General features: G+C 46.7%; 1 protein-coding gene across 1 annotated transcript; it reads right to left on the reverse strand.

Moving 5' to 3' along the window:
• Positions 1-16,100: 16,100 nt before the first annotated feature.
• Positions 16,101-21,224, reverse strand: EXOC8 (exocyst complex component 8). The gene is made up of 2 exons (XM_071431721.1): positions 19,491-21,224; positions 16,101-18,813 (listed from the first exon to the last, which is right to left on the reverse strand). The coding sequence occupies exons 1-2, from the start codon at positions 21,012-21,014 to the stop codon at positions 18,205-18,207; spliced, it is 2,133 nt and encodes a 710-aa protein (XP_071287822.1). The 5' UTR covers positions 21,015-21,224; the 3' UTR covers positions 16,101-18,204.
• Between the last annotated feature and the right edge of the window lie 3 nt (positions 21,225-21,227).

Here is a 21,227-nt window from a genome sequence, read left to right on the forward strand (position 1 = left end):
CATTTTGTCAGTGTTTGAGAAGGTACTTTGTAGATGTCTTGATGTCCTCAGACTAAAGATGTGAACAAGGGCATTACTGGCAGATAATGTGATCCTGGCTTCAAACCTGTTTCTTCTGCTGCTTTACAGGTCTCCGTATCTTTGACAGAGAGAGTTAGAGTAAGAAGGATGAAAATGCTGAACCTCTCCCAGCTCTGGTAGTTATGGAGAAGTGACCTAGGGGCTTTGAGCACCAGCCTCTGTTAGCTGTAAACACAAACCACTGAAAAGCACCAGAACTTTGCCACTGAAGTAAAGGCATTGGGAATAGGAGATTAATGGGTTGCCAGCTGTGTCGGCATGATAAGCCAAGCAAGAACCCACACTCTTTCAGTGGAAAATGGATTGAGACCTCAGCAGGGACACATGGCAAATCAGCCAGAAGCCACACATGGAAAACTGAGCAAGGCAGCATGGGCAAACATTCCTTATCTTCACTTTACGTCAATAGAAATAGCATTGTAAAAGAGGCAGCAAAGTATTGGCTGGAGAGGAGGAGGGAAAAGTCCATAAACTTTCTTGGCCATACATGTAGGTTTTAAAATGCTACTGTTTTCCTTGGAAACCTGTCATTGAAAACAAGCATCCAGCAAAAACCACCCAGCAAGTTCTTCCAGAAGCTTGTTTGCTTGTTGTGGTAGATTTAGCTGAACTGTGCTGGCAGGAATCTGCCACTGCTGTTGTGCTCCAAAGGCGGTCAGGAAAGTACAACCTCTTAAACCAGTCTAAAGCACAGCTGTGATAATTACACCATCTACTATGATTTGCCACAAAATAGGGCTCAGGGGAGAGGCAGACCTCAGAAGTCTGGGCTTTCTATAAGGTGATGTTGTCTGCAGCCATGTCCCTGTTTCCCACAGGTCCTGCTTTTACAGCAGCCTAGCCCAATTACCTTCATTGGCCTTTTCTTTGCTTTCTGGTTTTATTGTTTTAGTTAAGGCTAATTAACAGAAGAGTGGATGAGTCCCAGACTTCTTGTGTGGATTTTTTTTTGATGGTGGTGGTGGTATTTTTCATTTTGTTGTGTTTTCCTTTTACTTTTAAGCAATTGTATGTAAGAAAACAGTCTTTCCTACCAGAGGCAATACTGAGAAAGAAGGAGACTCAGCAAGCAGAATAACAATTAAGGTAAGGCCATGAGTAGGTTTTGCCTCCTCCTCCCTCAGTTTTGCAGCCCCACCCTGAGTGGGTAATGGGCCCTGACTGCAACTCTGCTGTCAGTGCCCTGGAGCAGGGAAAGGCGCAAATACTCCCTCCACACAGGTGTGCAGGTGTCAGTGGGAGGTGAGCTGGGAGAAAAAGCAGGCTGGGATAAACACAGCTGAAGCCTCACAACCTGGTTCCATGTGGCCCCTGGATCCATCCCCTGCCCTGCAGAGCCTCGCGCTGGCCGCTGGCCGGAGCAAAGCTCATCGCTGGGATATGGGCAGGGCTGGGCTCACTGCACCTGGCTGTCTTAGGGCAGGGCCACCCACTGCACACCAGTGGGGAGCTGAAAATTCCCACTCCAGGTGCACAGGGCTCCAGGGACTTTAGTTGAGTGCCTGGGAGCTGGCTCTAGAAACATGAAGGTGCTCTGTCAAAAGGTCCAGTTGTTCAGGTATCAAAATAATGATATCACTCATAAAAATAATCTCAGAATAGGATTGTTGGTAAAACAGTGTATTTCCATACAATGCCATAATTAATGAACACAGATTCTCTTATTCTCTTATTTGCAGTCCCTGACACCATAGTGATGGACATGATTCCAGAACAGATACAGGTGACCCAGTAGCTGAGTGACTGAGCATCTCCCTCTTAACACACACATGGGGAAAATGAATGGAAAAATTGCAATGGGGAAAATGGAAAATCCATGCTGCTGAACTGCTTTCTGTTTTTCTTAGGAGAGAAACTTCAGGCAATGTTTCTGTAAAGCACTGAGCAGCTTCCACTCTTCCTGACCCCACCAATTTCCTCTGCACAAACTATCCATATGGATTTGACGTGTGGCCTCTGAGAGGCCCTGAGGCCTCCTATGTCTCACTAAGTCAAAACGTATGGGGTAGAGAAGCCATGTCCCTGCCTAAGCTTCTGCAAGTCTCTCAGGGTCAAGTTAAGTGCAAGCCTGATCCTGTTCTCTGAACCAGGCTTGCCTGGTGCACACTTTAATCTGCCCAGCCTCACCAGGCTGGCTTTCATCTCAGCTGCAGAGCTCAAAAGGAGGTGGCCCCTGTATTGCCCCATGGGGTCCTGGGCAGCTCAGCATCCCCACCAGACCAGGGGCACATCTCCATGGCTGGCTCACCCTCACCAGCTTCAAGCCCTGGGGCTGGGGCAGAAACAAGAGGGCTGTGGGACTTGAAGGCTTCTCTGGAGTCATGTACCCCTTTTAGTGTTTCTGTGAGTCTCCTTCTGCCCTCAGACCCAGAAGCTTAACAGTGCTTCCCTGCTCTGCAGGGATGCCAGGGTGAGTCAATCCATTAAAAGCTGCACACTGCTGAGACACTAAGTCTACAGCCACATAAGATAATAAAACAGAGCAGGGAGTCTTTTCCACTCACATAAGGTAATAAAACAGAGCAGGGAGTCTTTTCCACTCCCAAGACCCACTGGCATTCCCAGCCATGCCCAGGGAGACAAGCTCCTATCCCCCAGAGTGGGAGGGTTGTGCCCAAGCCACCTGCTGAGAACCACCCTGGCTCCTGAAACATGCCTGGGCGTTGACTGCAGGAGTATTTGCTTGGTCTGGGACAAACTCCTGCAAGGACAGTGCCAACCATTTAAATGTATGGGCAACTGCCTGGGCCTGTGCCCTGCCTCCTCTTTATTAATTTATTAGTACCTTGCTGCTAGCCTACACTTGTACAGACAGAGAGCTTGCCATGAACAAGGACAATAAAGTGCCTGTGAGGGGAAAGTTCAAAGCATTGTATTTGTTTTGTAAGAAAAAGGTGCATTGTCCTCTGCAGTTCAGTCTCTTTGGTCACTGCAGAGCTGGGTTTGGTCAATGCAGGTAGCGTGGTTTTTTGTGCAGTGCCTGCCAGAGGGAGCCTCAGTGGCCACGCATCACTGCCACCCCAGCAGATGCTGCTGCTGCTGTTATGAACAGTACTGCAGCCAGGTCTAAGACAGGGATATAAGGCTCTGAGTGGCCAGCTTACCAAAGAGAACAAAGAAATTATTATAGGGCCAGGGAAAAAACAAGGGGGAAAAAAAGCTAAAAGAAAACAAAGAGCCATTGACAAGAGACACAAATTAGCTGGGTCTCGAGTGTCCTTCCCCATCTGATAAAACAAAAATGTCCAGAGCAACAATTAACCAAAAAATATATGAGGGGTAGAATATCTCTGTTTAGCTCCAGGTACTCACTACTGTACAGGGCTCTATTTTTTTGTTGTTCCCATGCTTTGGGTTGTCTTGGGTCTTAGTTAATGTAGAGCTGGTTGCATATGTGTGCGTGTGTGTGGTGCAGTCCCCATGGGTTTGAAAGCTGCCCTTTGCAAAGAAAGGGCAGCCCTCCTAAAGGGCGAAAAAGGAGCAAAGTGGGCTCAGAGGATACAGGAGTGTGCTTTGGCTGCTTCTAGGGAAATACTGCTAGAGGTAGGAATTAGCCCTGGAAAAGCACTCAAAACTCAAAACTAGAGGCAAATCCAGCAGGTGTTTAGGGTTGGAAAGACAGTGCTGAATAAAAGCAATGCAACAGAAAAGGAAGGCTGAGGAGAGTGCTGCTCCTGGGCTGCTCTGGGATACATTGGTTGTTGTTATTGGCTCACTGGCCAGCACTGAGGTGAGGGAAGTGTGGGCTGTCCCTGCAATAGGGCCTTATGGGGAGCTGAACACTCTTCACTTTTGCCCCAGCAAAGGGAAAGGAAATAATCCATTCTCCACAGTATGTGAAGCAAGGGATGAGCTCAAACTGCAGCATGGAAAGCTCAATACACATGGTAGAACATACTTTCCAGAGATGTGGGCAACTGCGTACTGCAGTTGCCTCCAGGGACTGAGGCATCTCCAGCAAGGTGAAACACCCAGGGCTGTCAGGAATGGTTAGGGACAGCCCATTTTGTTTCTAGGTAGCTGGGATGCAGTGGTGTTTCCTGACAATCGCTCTTCCAACCATACCTTTGTAAAACAATGCAAAGACTGCCAAGTGCTATGGTTCCATGGTGATTTTCACTGACAACAGAAAGAAAACCAGATAAAGCCTAGGGTATATTTCAGTGCTCTTGCTCCCTCACTGTAATATTTGTTTGTGTATGTGGAAGTACATGCACCTGGTTCCATTCACTTTTTCTCCATTCACTTCACTGATCAGCTCCTTTTGTCCTGTGGATTGCCAGTGTGTCCCTGAAGGGCAGCCTGAAAACCACAGGAGCAGATATCCTCATGGGAGCCCTTTTGGGTCCCTTCCTTGTGTGTGCCCAGCTGACCAGTGCCAGGCACTGCCCCAGGAGATCACTTGTCTCTGTGGGTGAGGCACACATGGATGTTGGGTTCTGAGCAAAGCCCTGCCTGTCTCGTGCTGCCGCCACTGCCTGCGAGAAGACATAATCAAGACCTGTCAGATGTACAGCTGAGAAAGATCACAGAAACAAGAAATGACACTTGTTTCTTACAGTCCTGTGTTTGAAAGAAGAAGTTGTTCTTAGCTATGTTTATATCATTTACCTGTATCGCACCATCTCTCTGTAGTCTCACTGGAAAAATCTCCATTTGGTTTGCAGTGGTTCCTCTTTCCTTCCCTGCTGGATTGACAGGCTCAGCAGGTACCCTCGGAATTGGTGTAAATGCCTTTGACTTTGCACAGCAGCTAGTGGCACCATGGATTATTCAGTCAACATTAACCCAACAACCTTATTGCCATAGCATGAAGCAGAAGGGGAAAGCCCTATCTTTGTTAGTAAATAATTAAAATTTCTTTTGTCAGTAAACCGAGGAAGCATGACTTGAAGATGAAGAAATAAAAACATATTTTTTTTTCCCCCAAAGCAGTGGGAACTGGATTCTGCAAACCCTTATGCAGTTTGCTTCCCTGTTAACCGAAGCATAAAGGTTCTTGCATTCAAGGCCTCTCTCCCCTGACTGGAGCTCTTCTGCATGGCTTGTCCTTCACAAGCTAAGTGACAATAATAAATTGTCCTACTTAAGCAAGGGACCTATTTCACCTCCTCACCACACTCATTAAAAAATGGCAATGCTAAATACACTTAAAGATCAAAGGCCTGGTATGCAAAACAGGTCCTGTGCAGCAAACTGATGGGCTCCTTAGGGTTTTGTCACTATGGTGCTATTGCCTTGACAAGTTAAAATATCCCTTGTCAGCCTCTGTGGGAGCCTAGACAGAGAAGGAAGCATCAAAAAATAACTGAATACTGTCTTTGACTACAGTCACTGAGTGGTTAATTTTTTTTTAAGCTTTAATCATCTTTGACTTCAGGTTTGGCTATTAACTCCACCAACTGATCATTAACTCTACTGACTGAATGACTGATTTCCAGAGGATTGGTCCAAAGAAGGATTGGTTTTTAGGTTTTGTTTGGTTTTTTTTTCCTGAAGGACTTTAATATCTCCTACCAGCAGACAGACAACCTATTGAATCTCCTGTAAGACTCAGGCTGAGCAGTGAGGTATTGCAGGTTATCTGCATAGAAACACACTGCTCAGAGCTGATAAACTCACTGACACTCTATCCTGCTTTCCAATTTAACTCAAGCCTTGCTAAGCAGCAGGAGTAACCTGACTGAATTGTTGAGGGTCACAGCTTGAGGTCTTTAATCAACATTCCCAGCTTAATCAACAGGACTTTGGCAAGCCTAAAATGCAAATCAGGATTTTTCTGGTATTTACCCTGGTGCTTGTCCTTTTCCTTCCAGAACAGCTGGTTAAGGATAAATATAATGTTGATACATAAATGATCAAATGTCAATTGGACTTCTTTTTTTAGCCCTTTTGTCTTTAAAATGCCTACAGTTGAAATTTTCTAAAGGCAAATTTGCTGTTTAGAGAATGATCTGCTAATAAATGAAAGGAATATTTTTTTTTTCACTTATAAACTATTCTGACTCACAGTCCATATCCTAAGCCACAAGACCATCCTGCCTTCCTGACTTGAGATCCCTAAGACCTAAGAAGCTGACTCTGACTCAGCAGAGAAGGGCTGGGATTGGACTGTGTTTGCTATGTGTATCTTTCTTCCATACATGACACAGACAGAAATAAATTAGGAAAAAGCCTCTTGTACACTGGCCCTGATTTCTCCCTGTGAATCACTGGGGTCTTGATTGCCCCCTGTGGTATGAGAATGAATTAAGCTCAGATTTATAAATAGCAGCCTAACCACTCCTGTGCTGACAGGCACAAATGTCAGGAAATATGTAGTTAGTTACACCGGCACTGCATCTTTTAACTTTAATTTAAGTACCTCTTTCATACCAGGGGAAGCAGAATAACACATCTGGAACTAAAAGATTCCTGCTAGACTTTTCACCTAACTATTTCCAGGTTTCTTCCAGATAGGAGTTTTCAGCAAAATGTTGTCTAATTGAAAAATTCTGTTTCCCTAAAACTATTGTTTTTCTTATGAGACCTACAAAAGAAAACATACCCAATACATCTTTCAAACAAAAGCAATAAGGAAAAAATTATGAATATCAAAGCATCCCTTTTTCCATTTTTGACATTTAGAATAATATTTTCTTTATTCAAATGTCTTCTACAATTTAAATAATTTTACTTTTAAGTAATAATAATAAAAAAATCTTGAAAGCACTGAAATTTAATATTACCATTGATTCAAACTGTGTTTTTATTGTTTGCCTGCAAATATTTTCCACAGCTTTGTTTTCTATCCCATTTTGTGACTTGACTTTTTCCATTTCAAGCACCTTCTCTCGGCTGAAAATGGTAACCAGATATTTTGGGCCTGAATGAAAAATAGGATGAAATCCCAGCTAAGGCAGACCACATGTGCCTCTGGAAAACGTTCACAGAGGAGCAGCACACCTGTGCTATGGCTTTGGATATAATAGCAAGGCTTTGCTGTAAGTTAGCCAGGTGAGGAGTGCTCCACCAGACTGATCCTGCTACCACCCTCCTGTACAGAGCTGCTAGCATGAGGTTCAGCAGGACCACAAAGTGGACAGGACTAGACAAAAACTGGGGGAGAATGATTTTTCTGCGTACATTTATTGAATTCTTCAATTGCAGAAGTGAAATCATGTTGATTCACAGTTGGCAGGATGAAAGGATGAATGTCCCAGTGTAACAAAAGCAACAGGATTTCCAGTGTTCATTTCCAGTGCTAAAATCCCCCTGGAAAATCTGTTCCTGTGCATAGGGAGGGGACTGTTCCTGGTGGAGCAAAGCTCACAGTGAAGTACCAGCTGTAGTATTGGAGCCAAGAAGTTGCAGAGGCAGCTGCTGCCTGCCTCCAGCCCTGCAGAGCAGTGGGACCAGGAGTGCATCAGTAGTACTGGCTGCATCCACACACGTGTAAAACTGCCTCCTCAGGCTCAGGCTGTGGCAAGATCATATTAGAAATATTTATCCAGCTCCCAGGAAAGAAACAGCACCTCTGTCAATATAGTTCATAGCAGGGCCTCTGGCAAAAACCCCAGTCTATAACTACAGCCACCTCCAGTCACAGCTGTCACTGTGCCTGAGGGCAGAGGCCGCAGTGAAGCCTTGACCCAGGAGCAGCAGCTCTGTGCCGGCTGCGCTTGCTGTGCCTTGGGCTGGGATGCTGAGCTCCTGGGGCCGAGCTGCAGGCACACGGAGCTGTGCAGCTCTGGGGCTGATTTACAGCTTGGTGCTGTGCTGGATGATGGGCTGTGGGCACTGCAGGGCTGCTGGGATGTGGGGATGCTGAAATTCGGGCATTTGGGAATTTGGGGCTTGGTGCTAGGCTGCGGGTCTGCAGGGCTACAGAAATGGATGCAGGTGCCGGTGTGCTTGGTTGTGGGACTGCCGGGACACCGAGCTGGGGAGGCTTCTGGGCGCTGGGCACAGGGAAGCGTTGGGCGGGAGGGCTGCGGGATCCAAGGCCGCAGGGCTGCTCAGTGGAGGAGCTGAAGGATGCGGAGCGGCGTGCGAAGGATGCAGGGGCTCTGGGGGACTGCGAGGCTGCATGCGGGGCTGGGAAAGGCGCGGGCGGGGGAGATGAGGAGCTGCTGGGCCGGGCCGGGCCGGGCTGGGCCGGGCTGGGCTGGGTTTAGGGCGATCCCGGGATGCGGCAGCGGCGGGCTCCCTCTGCTGGCCCTGCTGCCTTGGCGCCCTGGAGCGGCCACTTCCCTGCACGCCCGTGCCCGGCTTTAACCGTGATTCCCACAGAGATTCCCACAGCATCTTGGTGGGGTTTTTTTCCCTTTGTGCCTAGAACTGGCAACAGGAGCCTGCATGCCCCGTGTGCGGTGTCCTGTGGCGCCGTCAGGTTACTGATTTGTTCCCTTAGCCACAGCTCTGGGATCACAGCTTTGCCCTCTGAGGCCAGTTTTCCACTGGCTGGAGTCACTGACAGGACACCAAACCTTGGCATCTCGTCCTTGTTTGGGGCTTGCTGTGGCCGTGTGTGTCACAGAGTTGTGAGCAGGAATGGCACCTGATGCCCTCAGCGTCCCTCTTGTCCAAATTGCACAGCAATCCTACTAAGCACCACAACAAAATTCTGTTTATAGGCACTTAATTAATCTAACTCTCCTTCTCCCAGGGACAACTGGGACACGAACACAAGCACTGCATGGTGGGGGTATTTTTATTTCCTTATTGGATACTTTTGCTTCCTACTCTAAGAAAACTCCAATATCAGGCATGTCCTGCTGCAAGTAAAAATAGGCTTAGTTTCTTCATCTCCTCTTGGATGAACTAAAAAATTGCCCTCCTGCTTCTCTAGTCATCAAATGAAGGCAGTGCTAGCCCCTCGGACACAGCACACAGTACAGCGAGTTTCCCAGAGCTGTCCTGTACCACCTGTGCAGAGTTAGCAGCACTGCTACACCTCAGGGAATGAGAGCTGCCCCAGTGTTCCTCACTCACGTGCTCCATGGCCCACTTCTGGAGCTTCCTCTCCAGGCACACAAAACCTTGATGGTTGAACTGCTCATGGGTAGCAGGAGGAAAACACACTGGGTTTTACCCAATTTTTAATTTGCAGACCCAAATATTGTCCAACAGAGGTGCAGACCATCTGTCACAAATTTAAGGCAACTGGCAACAGGGTTGATTTTCTTAGCTGCCTTTCCCCAACAGATAACCCTCAGGGCCTGCAGAGAATAGGCTGCAAACTGTTGGCATTGATAGATGAGCTTCCTCCCCTTCCATACAGCTTGGAAAATTGCTTGCCTGTCTCTTATTTAAACAAATGAAATATTCCAACTCCAAACAATGCTAGAGCTAATAAAGGAAAGAGGGACCAGTTTAGGATTTGAGTCTCTTACATCCTGATTCTTTCTATCCCCCCTCTGTTCTAGCCCCCCTTTCTTAGATTTTAACAAAATAAGAAAATATAATAACAAACTCAGAGTGTTAACCAGGTGAGGTAAGGGACAGAAAAATCATTTGAAAGGTATTGGTGTTTCAAGCTGTAACCTTGATGTAGGATTTGAGCTGGCAAGGTGGGGATTTACGCTCTTTTCTACACCAGCAGCACAGAAAAAATAACTTTCTGCCTTTCTTACTCCTGACAGCCAAGCCTCAGCCAACTGATATTCTCTGCATCAGCAGCCAGGGATGGGAGTCTGCCACAGAAAGAACCAAACACATATAGCTGCAGCACCAGCATGAATACAGATACACAGAGCAGGAGCACATTTTGTGCTGCAGACACCCGGAGGCAAGCTTGGCTTGCAGCTCACATACATATGTGCCAAGATACCTGTGTGTGCTGCAGTATGGGCGTGTTCAAACCCTTGCACTGCAAAACACTGGAGCTATTTTAGGGATGGAGAAGCATCTGGCTAAAAAAAAAAAAGCCGTGTGTGTTTGGGCCTGACTGATTTAAAACCTTAGTTTCTTCCAGAATATTGGAAGTAATGAAAGTGCCTGCAGTAAAATACCCGATAAGCCTCTCTTCCTCTATGGAGAGGGTAAATGCATGTCATTTTCCAATTAGCTCTTGCTCTGAGCAATTATGTTGATCAAATAATTGAATAAGTGACAGGAATGTGAATTCTGGAGACAGTTAATTTCATTCATCTGCCAATTTATAGCCTGACTTGCATGAACACATAAACCAGGCTAACGTGTTATTTATAACTTTGAAAATGTAATTATAGTAGTCAAACATGAAGAGTTGTGTGTGCAGAGAGAAAGGTTTCTGCTAGTAAATTATAGTAATAGCATAATGAGGGAATTTGTTCTTTATAGCCAGCATGTAGGACAGGAAGGATGTGAGACTTGTGTTTGAGAGAGTGAACAAGGCTGGTGTCAGCATTAGCAGGTGGAGCAATGGCCCTGGCCTGAATGGGGGGCAGAGGGGCAGCTAAGCCTTACCCTCCTCTTTTGTGAGACATTGTGTGTGTCCTGGCCCAGGGACTGTCAATGAGGGCTAAACATGTCCCCCAGCTCCCCATACTCTTCTCTCCAAGTGAAGCTGAGCATCATTTTTGATGGAGAACCAGGACTGGGATCCTTTGCATGAAGGTGAGAGCAAGAGATACAAACCAGGTGTTTTCTGCTTGGGGTTGGTCTTGCGTGAGCACCATGGTTCTCTGGAAAAAGCTCCAGCTGAGTGTGCTTGACTACAAATTACTTAGAACAACCCTTGAAGTCAAAACCAGGTCCTTGACTTCCATCAAAAGTATCAATCCTTCTTGCAAGTTTTCTTCAGGAAAAAAAAAAAAATTAAAAAGCTCATCAGGAATGCAAACCATTTGATATTTCTTCTTAAAGCTATCTTTAGATTATCTTAACTGATCATACCTTTTATCTGAACCCCCTGTAGCAACGTGGCTTACCACATTAATTAGCAGAGATGCACAGTAATAAAAGTAGTGTGCAGGCATGAGCCACTGCCTCATAGGGAGTATTACCTGGTTGAGTGCTACACTGGCTGCAAGGAGGAAATCTGTGCAATTAATTGCTTCCTGATTAAAGGCATTTGCAGTCTGGCCCTTAAATCTTCAAGGCCTAAAAACACATGCTGAGTTAAATATGGAATTTGCTCACAGTACTCAAAACAGCAGGATTGCCCCAGACCGCAGGATTCAGTGTGGTAATTTTGGTTGGAAATAAGCACTTTCCAGTCTAAGCATATTTTACCCCAAGCTGTGTACATAGAAAGTGCCCCAGTCCAAACTAAAGGGCCATAGAAGGACTTGTGGGGATTTAAATCAGTTTCTAAACCAGCTTAGTTGAGCTCTTACCATTTTCCTGTGAGGACGTGTTCTTACAGGAATTAATTTCACAAGGCATGAGGCAGCAGAGGCAGAAACCCCACAGGACTTCTCAGGCTGAAAGGCTATTTAAATGGTAATAAACTTCAGTGGATGACAAAAACTAGTGACTGATTAGAGGCACACCAGGAGAGAGGTTATCTGGTGTGAAGCTGCAGGGTGGTGGCACCGGGGCCTTCTTTTCCCTGCACACATCTCTTGTCCCCAAGCAAACAGGATGGGGTTAATCCTGCCAGCAGGGAGGAGGCCTCTTTCAGGCCAGTGGACAGCAGGAGGAAAAAGCTCACCACGGGAGGTTCTGGAATTGGGCAAAATGAAGGAGGGTGGTGTGTGTCAGGAGGCTGGGACAGTGCCAGCCAGAGCTGGCGTCAGGCTCAGGTGGAGCCACATCTCAGAACAGCAGGTGATCCAGGCTCCATGTGCACCCTTCCTTAAGTGTCATCGTTTTCCCGAGGGCAATTCCTCCCCCTTGATGTGGTGTCACCTATTACAGCCAGTCAGATGAAGTGACTTTATTTTAGCATGTCCAACACTGTTATTGTTGCCTCCTGGAAAGTTGCAGCACTGATGATTTATGGACCCTACTGTTCCCACCTAAGAAAGGGCAGGCTTTGTTTGGGCCCACCATTTGTCACACTAGAGCTGAGATGTCCCAGAAACACACATTTTGTTTGCTTATGTGGTGCTGCTGCTCTGGTGCTGCTCTCCCATCCCTTCTTTGCCAATTGTTTTTTGCAAATTTCAAAAGGAATTTACTGATCCTCCACTAGTGAAAAGCACTTTAGGATCTAATTGCCTCTGACTATGGCAGTGGGCTTCCCAAATTCAGGGGGGCATCTTCAGTGTGTATTTAAGCACCTTGCTGGGTGGACATCAGAGGGACAAAGATTACAGATCTTTCTTTGCAAGCCTCCCAGTCCCCCTCCTCCCCATCAACTTTGTCAATGGCAAGAGGAGGCAGGCAGTTATACAGCCTGAATTGTGCTAGGACAGATGTACAGGCTGTAACTCAACATTCAATTTGACATCCCTCCTCCACGAAGCGAGTCTGGCACCTCTGCTGGAGAGGTTATATTGTGGAGTGGGAAAACAAACAATCCTGCCAATTGTTAGTGAGGGGGAAATAAAGCAGAGCAGAAGCTGCTTATCAGAGATCTGCATTTTGAGAGAAAAATTCACTGAATCCTGAGGAAGGAAGGATTCTCTGCAGAGCTTCAAGTACTCTCCTGACAATCCCATCCTGTAGGAGCTGGGGCTAGGAGCTGGGGTACTTCCTATAGTGAATATTGGGTTTGGAAAATCAACATAGCAGGAATCCTCAGACTGCTGCAGTGCTGTAAATCTATAATTAAAACAAAGCAAAGCAAAACACATTAGTATGACTGGCACAGATTGTTGTCTGTGAAATGTGATTTTGAGTAACAGTAGGAATGACTCAAAGTCCAGAGAACTCAAAGTCCAGAAGTCTGGAAGAGTCTGAGGCAAAGTTTTCCCTCATCCCAGTCAGTTTGGAGGATGTCTGAATTTCAGATTTTAATTTTGCCGAGGTTTGCAGTGTTTAGATTCACATGCCTTGTATCACAATGGATTTGACTAAGTCTCTCTTACCTTCATGAGATTCTTGATTTTGTTAGGATCAGCTTCTGGGAGGACAGAGGAAGAACTATGTGTCTTAGATGAAGAGCCGTATGCTTTTAATTTATTATTTTTTTAATAACTTGAAAACATCATCAATCTGAGCATCTCCAAGGTTTTGCCAAGCAGCAGTGAAGTTAACACTGCCCACTCTTCTCCCTGGTCCACCTTCCTGGTGCATTGCATTCACTAATCACATGCCAAGATATTATTAGCACACCTGAACAAGATTCCCTAAGCTGGAGAGCCACACTGTATTTTGGGCAATCTAAGACGATGCCTCAGGGTCCAGCTCCTGCCTTGACACGAAGAGATCAATCTCTCAGCTTTTGTACCAGCTTTGCTCTTGCAGTGGCTGGTGAGAGCAGATGGAATGCAATGGTGTCTGCTTGCAGGGGGTTCCCCACAACACCGAGGGGAGGCTCCCCAGTGCATGGCTCCCGCGGGACCCCCGCTGGCGGCCCTGCACCACCGCAGCTCGCTTCAGGAAATTTGGGGGCAGCTCCTCTCCATCCTCCCACAGTATCTGCCACTTGGGTGGGAAGTGAGATACTCTGCCCATCAAAAGGAATGTGGCTATGCATGGGGAGGGAGAGAGAATAAATACCACAGGGCCTCCCTCAGATGGGTGATCTAAAATTGCCTTAAAAGTGCCCTGATCAGCCATGTGAAGCCCCAGGAAGGGCACTACTGCTCAGTGGTCAGCACAGGCCAGGTCACTTGCCAGTACTTTATCTCTGCTGTGTCAAACTGAGCACATCTGTAGCAGATAATCTAGTTCAGCTTGTAACCCTGAAATTGAGAACTGTATTACAGAGCATGTTGAGGCTGCTGAAGCTGTATAAGCAAAGTTTCCTAAATACACAAGAGGTAACAACTCTGTGTCCAAGGTGGCTCAGTCAAATTCTCATCTATTACTCCAGTCAACACCCCTTGAAGACATAAATGACATAAATCTATTTTCCCCAGTTTGAGGTGTTTCTCTCTCCACTATCCCTCAGACTTTGTAGGGATTGAAGGCATATCACAACACCTGAACCTGTGAGGAGAAAGATGTCTATGATCACAGAGCTGCTTGGCAGATAAGCCCCATGCCAGATTTGATTTTCATCAGAGAAAATACACTGAAGAGTCTGTAAAACTATGAATAATTTTAAGTAACAGGTAACCCAGTTCAATTGAAACAGTTGGGCAGTAAAGGGAATACAAAGAGTGTGTAAGTTATAATGACAGGTGGTGGGGACCTTCTCTGCTACCATGCACTGTGAGCATGGAGTTGCATAGGAATTTCAGCCCAATATTGAAGTAAAATGACCAGAGGTCACGCAAACTTGACTTTGAGAAGTCACTAATCTGAAGATTTTACATGAGACATAAAACTGCAGTTGGGACAAGCAACTTTTTACATCTCTGCAGGGGCTTGAAGTGTAGCAGTGTTTTTCAGGCAGAACACAAGTCACATGTTGGTACCCACCTTAAAGAAAAGCAGAAAGGTGAGATACTCTAGAGGACACCTGCAGAAACACAGGTACAGAAACACCTCAGGAAAACTGGAAAACCTAAAAAACGAACAGTACAAGAATTAGAAAGTGCAGAACACAACCACTACCAAGGAATGAAAAAGACCTGAACATAACATCTGGATAATTTTCTGTAGCATCTTCTTCCCACAGCATGCTACCCAAAACCTGCCAAGCCACACTGCAGGGCAGCACAGCTTCCATGCCTGGGCCTGCTCGCAGCCGGCTGAGTGCACAAAGCTCCACCTAGTGAGGGCACAGGCTGTACTACACATTCAGCACCCAAGGTAAGTAGGGATGGACTCCAGACACAAAAAAGTCTGGAAGATAAGAAACCCTTTAGCATTACGGTGCCTTTGTGTTGATAATCCATCTCACACACACACAGAGTCCCATCAGATTAGAGTATAGCCTCTCTATGTCCACAAACATTTTCTTCCAGCCTCACCTCGCTGAAGTGACTTTGTAAGAATGTAACTGAAGTGACATCACTTGGCTTTCATCAGCTGGCTGCTGCTCACCTCTCCCTCACAAGGGACTCACCTGAAGCTCTCTGACTTCACTGGAACTCCAACTTCAAACCAACATCCTCTTTCTGATGATCAAAACAAATACACCACTAGTGCTGTAGGTACAAAAGTTTTAATACATGGTCCTCACTGGTCAGAAAAGTTATTGCATTAAACTCTAATACATAAATTTACCTGAATTTTAAAAAATCATTTTACACAATTTTGCCACAGCACCTAAAGGAAACTAGATTTTATATGCAGTTGTCTCAAAAAAACCCCAATATTAGTGCCTTCTCAAATTAGCAGAACTAGTTCATTCAGTAGTTACTGCAAATATCATTCAGTAGTTACTGCAAATCCCAACTTGAACAACACTATTGCCACAAGTGTACAGCTCAGGAAAAGGAAAGTGCCATTCCAAAAGGGAAATTTTTTTAACGATGACTCAGCACACACTGATTTTTCTCTGCTAACCAAGTTAACATAAAAGAGTGTTTAGTTTAATTCCACACCATTTTCTTTATGTTAGTTTTTCTTTTATGATGACTTAATTAGAGTCACAAGTTAGAAAATATCAATGCCACTTATAGCAGTTTATACAATCCACACCTGTTTGAATTGTGACAGGCACAAGAACATGATGTTTGATGACTCAAAGGAAAAGATTCCCTGATGCATTAAAACCAACATCGGTGAAAGCCCACTGCTCCATGGATGGCAGCAAAAACAAAATCAGCAGGCTCAGTGTGCCATGAATAGATTGATGAAGGGCTCAGTGACAGAGGCATAACAGAGCATGTGGCAAAATTACATTCTACATTTCATCTTCTGCTGAGGGTAAGCTACACCAGCTCACAATAGAAGCATGAACAGGGCTCTCCTCCTTGTCAGCCTCATGTTAATGCTTGGGAATTGGGAAACTACAATCCAGCTTCTTGGATAAAATCACCAAACATCACAATAATCAGTCTAGAGTTCCAGATCTAACCCTTCTATTGCAAACACACACACACACACAAAGATAAGGCTCATCTGTATTTATTCTGCTTTCTTCCGCTGTTAAATAAAAAGAAATATATCCATGTTCACAAAAAAAACCCAAAAAACCATCTCTTCTCCCTCTCCTCCAAAATACCCATCACCACAGAGAGCTGTCATTTATAATTCACTTGAAAGTATTTCTCAGATTAGGTTTCCCACTTTAAATAGATGACAGAGATTGTATTACTTTGCTATACTTCACCAGGTTCTGATATCAGAAAGAGTTCACTACTGAAATAACACCAGTAGGACACTCTCTCTCTCTTTGACAGAACATGTTACACAAGTTCTAACTCACTGTCCCTCTCCCTTACAATAAAAGTAGACCTATTCACTGGTTTTCAATCAATGTAAGCTGGGAGCAACAAGTTACCCTTTAAAAACATTTTGTATGACTTTATGAGTTTCTAGCAAAAGGCCCAAACACTGAAAAGCAAGTGAGCAGAGACAAAAGGATGCTTTGCAAAATCTGACAGTTCAAAAGGCATCCAAAAAGCAAGAGAACAAAACCCAGCCACTCAAGTGGAAACTGCACTAAACTAGCATTATGAAAACAGGGAGAAATTAAGAAGCTTCAGTATAACAGTTATGCAGAATGTTTAATTAGAGATATCTTTTGTTTGTTCAGGCAGTCACAAGGCATTCATGACCATGATACAACCTGCAAGAGCTTTAATTTCAAAGTGCTACAGGAACAGGATATTTTGTTATTCCTGTTAAGGATGCTTTCTAAGGGACTGATCACCAGGTCCCTTAGCTGTAACATGATTTTCTCACAACTAAGAAAGTTTGCACAGAAGCAGAAGAAGTTTGCACAGCTTAGAAGTTGAAGCTGACACCTTTCCAAAGCCAGCCTTGACACAAGACTTGGCTTACTTTATTTTCACAGGCATACACTGCATGAGACAGCCAACACCATTCAATCCAAACATAAGAGCATTTGTATAAACTTTTCCCATCAACATTAAAATTGCCAACCAAATCCTTGTGATTTCTGCAAAAAAGATAGTTCTTCTTGCTTATTGCTGTATTACAGGAAATGATGCTAGCTCTTGCAGGAGACAGTGTATATTTCAAAGTTCACATCTCTTACAAAAAGCCTCACAGTCTCTTCACCAGGTGTTGGTTCTGTATAGCAAAACTGGCATTCCATTTCTTCCAAATGAAACAGTCCCTTCAGTCCCTCTCCCTGCCCTGCATGTCTCAAGAGCATTTATGCCTCTTCACTATGGTTCCAACCAGGAGACAACAGCCCATAATGCATTTGTGGCAGCACCTCAAGCAACAGTGCACACTTCACTAAATGGACGTGACCCCAATTAGATCCATGAGAAAACATGGAAGAGGAACACAAAGAGGAAGGGAAGCAATTTATTCTCACTTCTCTTGAAGCAAACTAATGGTTCTGACAGCAGGTTTGTTTTCAGACAGTTATAACTTAGGCTGACAGGCCAGCTTATTTAACAGAAGAAGCCCTTTCACCCAAATAAAAACATTTTTAATTCAATATGCCTCTGAAATGAATGAAGATAATCTCAACGTTAAAGAAAAGTCTGCATTGCTACCACAAAAATCACATTGTGCAAATCCATGTCATTTATCTGCAGTGCTGAGTCACATCTGGATGGTGGATGTGCCTTCTTGAATACCACACCCTGGGAATGCTTCAGCACTTCCCCTCCTACCAGAACACTGCCTTAAAAAGGAACTGCTAGAGTGACATGATGAGAATTGATCTTTTCCTGCCATCTGCTGTACATGTATGTAAGACTTTCACAAACAACTGGCCAAAATTTGTGCATTACAGTTAATTCCCAAGTCACAAATACTACACAAGCCTTTCATTCAGGATATGCTGTCCAAGGACATGTGACCTCCACCTTCTCACTTCCCTACACCCCATCCACCAAGTAAAGTATCGCATGCTTGCAGGGATTGATTCAAAGTCTTCAGCTTCTGGAATGTAGCAGACAAGAGTTCTGCATCTTTCAGGGACTCAAAACACCCCAGTTTAGTTCATCTGCTCAATGTACAACATGTTCAGTAAGTGCTGCCACCTCGTTCCCGGGAACAGTTAGGTTCACTTCACACCACAGAGGTGGTACTTTCCGGATTTACACGCATCAATCTTGAGGCATTTCTCAGATCCTGTAGCTGCTTGGCTGGTTTTCCAACTCCTTCCTCAAACCTTTTTTCCACAACAGGAAGGACAGTTTCATAAAGGAAAGAGGCGTTCTGCCTAATGAATGCTTTCTTCTCAGGGTCCTGTTCACAGCGTAAACTGTAGTCAACATGCTGGACAGCCACCAGGATGATTTCCACCAGGCTCTCCAGGAGAACCATATGCAGCTCTGGAAAATAAAGCTTTAATGCTTCTTCCAAGAAGGCCATAGTCTGCTTAGTGAAAGCTACTACAGTGTAACTGAGGTTGACCCAGCAGTCATCACCGGTGTATTGGTCAAAATTGCCCACTCCACAGCTCCTCATTTCCTCCCTGAGCTTCCCCAGAGCCTCCGGAGTCATCAGGTTCATCTTTCTCCACATCTCTTCAGAATTGCGGTGCTTGGTGGCCTCGATGATGATATCCTTGTAGCTCTGCAAAGCACCTTTGATATCCTTCACCAGGAGAGCGTGAATGATGAAGGTGAGATCCAGTCCAATCTCGCTCAGCTGCTTGCAGTGCTCTTTAGCCACCTGGGATAAGAAGAAAAGCAATGTTATGGTTATTACTGTGTTGTTATTACTACGCAGGCTCCCTTTACATTTTACACATTTATCGAATGTATCTCAGAAAACTGAGAAGGGTTACTCATACTTACTTCTCGTGCTTTAAGAATCTCATTAACGAGAAATTAGTAACTGAAAGATACACCCTGGCTGTCAAAAATACTCTGGACAATTTCACTATATAACCCACATACATAAGCTTTTTTTCCCCCCCCCTCCCAATTAGCAGCTGAAAGAAAGCATAACCTGAGAAAGTTAGTCTTGCAAAAAAAGTATGAAAATGTAGCTAAGGACAGCCTTGGAAAACAAAGAGAAAATTTTGAAGTACTTATAATTCAGGTGTGGCTTATGTAAATTTTAGGACCTCCTACTAGTTAAAGGCAAATTAAGAATCAACACATTTTGTATTCTTGATAAAGGCAGGGTTTTCCTTGACAGGTATTATAACCTTAAGGCTTTCCTCTGTTAAACTGAAAAAAAACAAACAAACCTCAAATGAATATTAATCTTTCAACGCAAAAAACCTCTCTGGAGACACACACAAGAGTCAACAACTAAACTAGAGTTAGAAAAGAGACTTTAAAGCTTTGAAGCCTTTGTTTCATCTGCTGTGCCCCACCACCCCCCTCTTCGGACTCTCTTACCTTGACACACTCTGCCGCAGTTGACAAACTCTCTTTGCTATCAAATACTTGCTTACTGAAGGCATCTACAAACATCCTCATAGACGAGCGCGCCCAGACAACGAAGGCCGAGTAGCAGCCGTTGTTGCCGGCGAAGTCCGTCTCAAACTCCCTGGCCGTCTCCAGGAGGCTGGTGAAGAAGACATGGCAGAGCTTGTGGATGTAGAGCAGCGTGGCGCCCTCGATGCGCAGCTGCCGGATGGCCGTCTGCACGGCGGCCGCCCGGTTCTTCAGGAACAGCTCGCAGGCCTTGGTGGACTGGCCCAGGCGGATGAGCTGGGACACGGCTCGGCGGGTGGCCCGCGGCCCGCCTCGTAGCGAGCGGTCCGGGGACAGCTCGAACACCAGCACATCCGTCAGCTGCCGGACGCGCTCGTCCACCTTGGCCCGCAGCTCCTTCACGGGCTGGCTCACGGGCTTGTCCGCCAGGTACTCGTTCAGTTTATCCAAGAGATCCACCGCCCCCTCGAAGTCCCGCTGAGCAATGCAGACATCCAGGTCCTCGGGCAGCTCCTGGATCCACTCAAGTGAGAGGTCAACGACCTCCTCCTCAGCGGAGGGCTCATCCTCCTCCTCCTCGTCCTCATCCTCGTCGAAGGGGTTGGTGGATTCGGGGGGCGTCGGGGCGGGCCGGGGCAGCGCCTCCTGCTCCAGGCGTCGCTTCTCGCTGAGGGCGCGATTGCGCTTGGTCTCCTCCAGCACCTCCAGCCATTCCTTCTTGATCTTGGCGTTCTCAGCCTGGAAGATGCGGCTTTCGGGGAACATGAGCAGCTTGAACATGTCCTTCATAGGCGGGTTGTCCTTGACGTTGACCACGGCCAGCCCGTCCAGGGGGTACAGGGCGTCGTAGCGGTAGGCGCCGCGGCGGTTGGGCAGGGCGGTGGCCACGAGCAGGCAGTCGTTCATGAGGAAGGCGTGCACCCGCTGGATCTGCGCCATGTGGTCGGCGTCGTATTCCACCAGGTCGCCGTTGTAGACCAGGTACTTGCCAGGGCTCTCGGGAAGGAGGTCGCGGCAGCCCTCCACCTTCTCCAGGAGGGTGGTGAGGGTGCGCTGCCGCCCCTCCTCGTTGGCCGCCGCGTCCTTGGCCGACAGCGGCAGGAAGGGGTCGGCGGCGGCGGCGCGGCGGGCGCCCAGCGCGGGGTCGTCGCGGTCGGCCTGGAGGAGCAGGGCCTGGGTGACGGCCTCCATGATGCCCTTCTGCTCGGTGAGGATGTGACTGAGCTGGTACATCTCGCTCTCCAGGTAGCTGATCTCCCGCGCCGTCTCGATGAACTGCCGGTAGTTTTGGTAGACGTTGCGCTTCAGGCTCTGCGCCGTCTCCTCGCTCAGCGCCTGGATGCGCTGCCGGTGCTCCTGCAAGTCCCGGTCCCCGTCCGACTGCTGCGACAGCTGCTTCACGTACTCCCCCGCCGCGAAGCCGCCCGACTCCAGCTGCCGCCGCAGCCGGCTCCCGCCACCGCCCTCGCCCAGCGACAGCGCCATGTCCGCGCCGCAGCCGCCGCCGCCCGGTACCCGCCCCGCCGCTACCGGGGACACGACACCGCGCCGCGCCTGCGTCCCGCGGCTCGGCGGCAGGAGCGGCTGCCAGCGGTGACGCGATGGGGCCGCGCCGGGCGGGGTGGGGGGAAGGAAGGAAAGGACAGGAAGGGAAAGGAAGGGAAGGGGAGGGAAGGGAAGGAAGGGGCGGAGGCGACG

This window comes from Agelaius tricolor, unplaced genomic scaffold, assembly GCF_023055355.1.
Source record: "Agelaius tricolor isolate 1412-34295 unplaced genomic scaffold, bAgeTri1.0.p SCAF_1, whole genome shotgun sequence".
In the NCBI taxonomy this organism is placed as follows: Eukaryota; Metazoa; Chordata; class Aves; order Passeriformes; family Icteridae; genus Agelaius; species Agelaius tricolor.

Bases quoted from the DNA above. Each gene is read 5' to 3' on its own strand.
- EXOC8 (XM_071431721.1), bottom strand. From the start codon at position 21,014: ATGGCGCTGTCGCTGGGCGAGGGCGGTGGCGGGAGCCGGCTGCGGCGG. The intron at 18,814-19,490 runs GTAAGAGAGTCC...TTCTTATCCCAG, and splicing joins CTGCGGCAGAGTGTGTCAAG to GTGGCTAAAGAGCACTGCAA.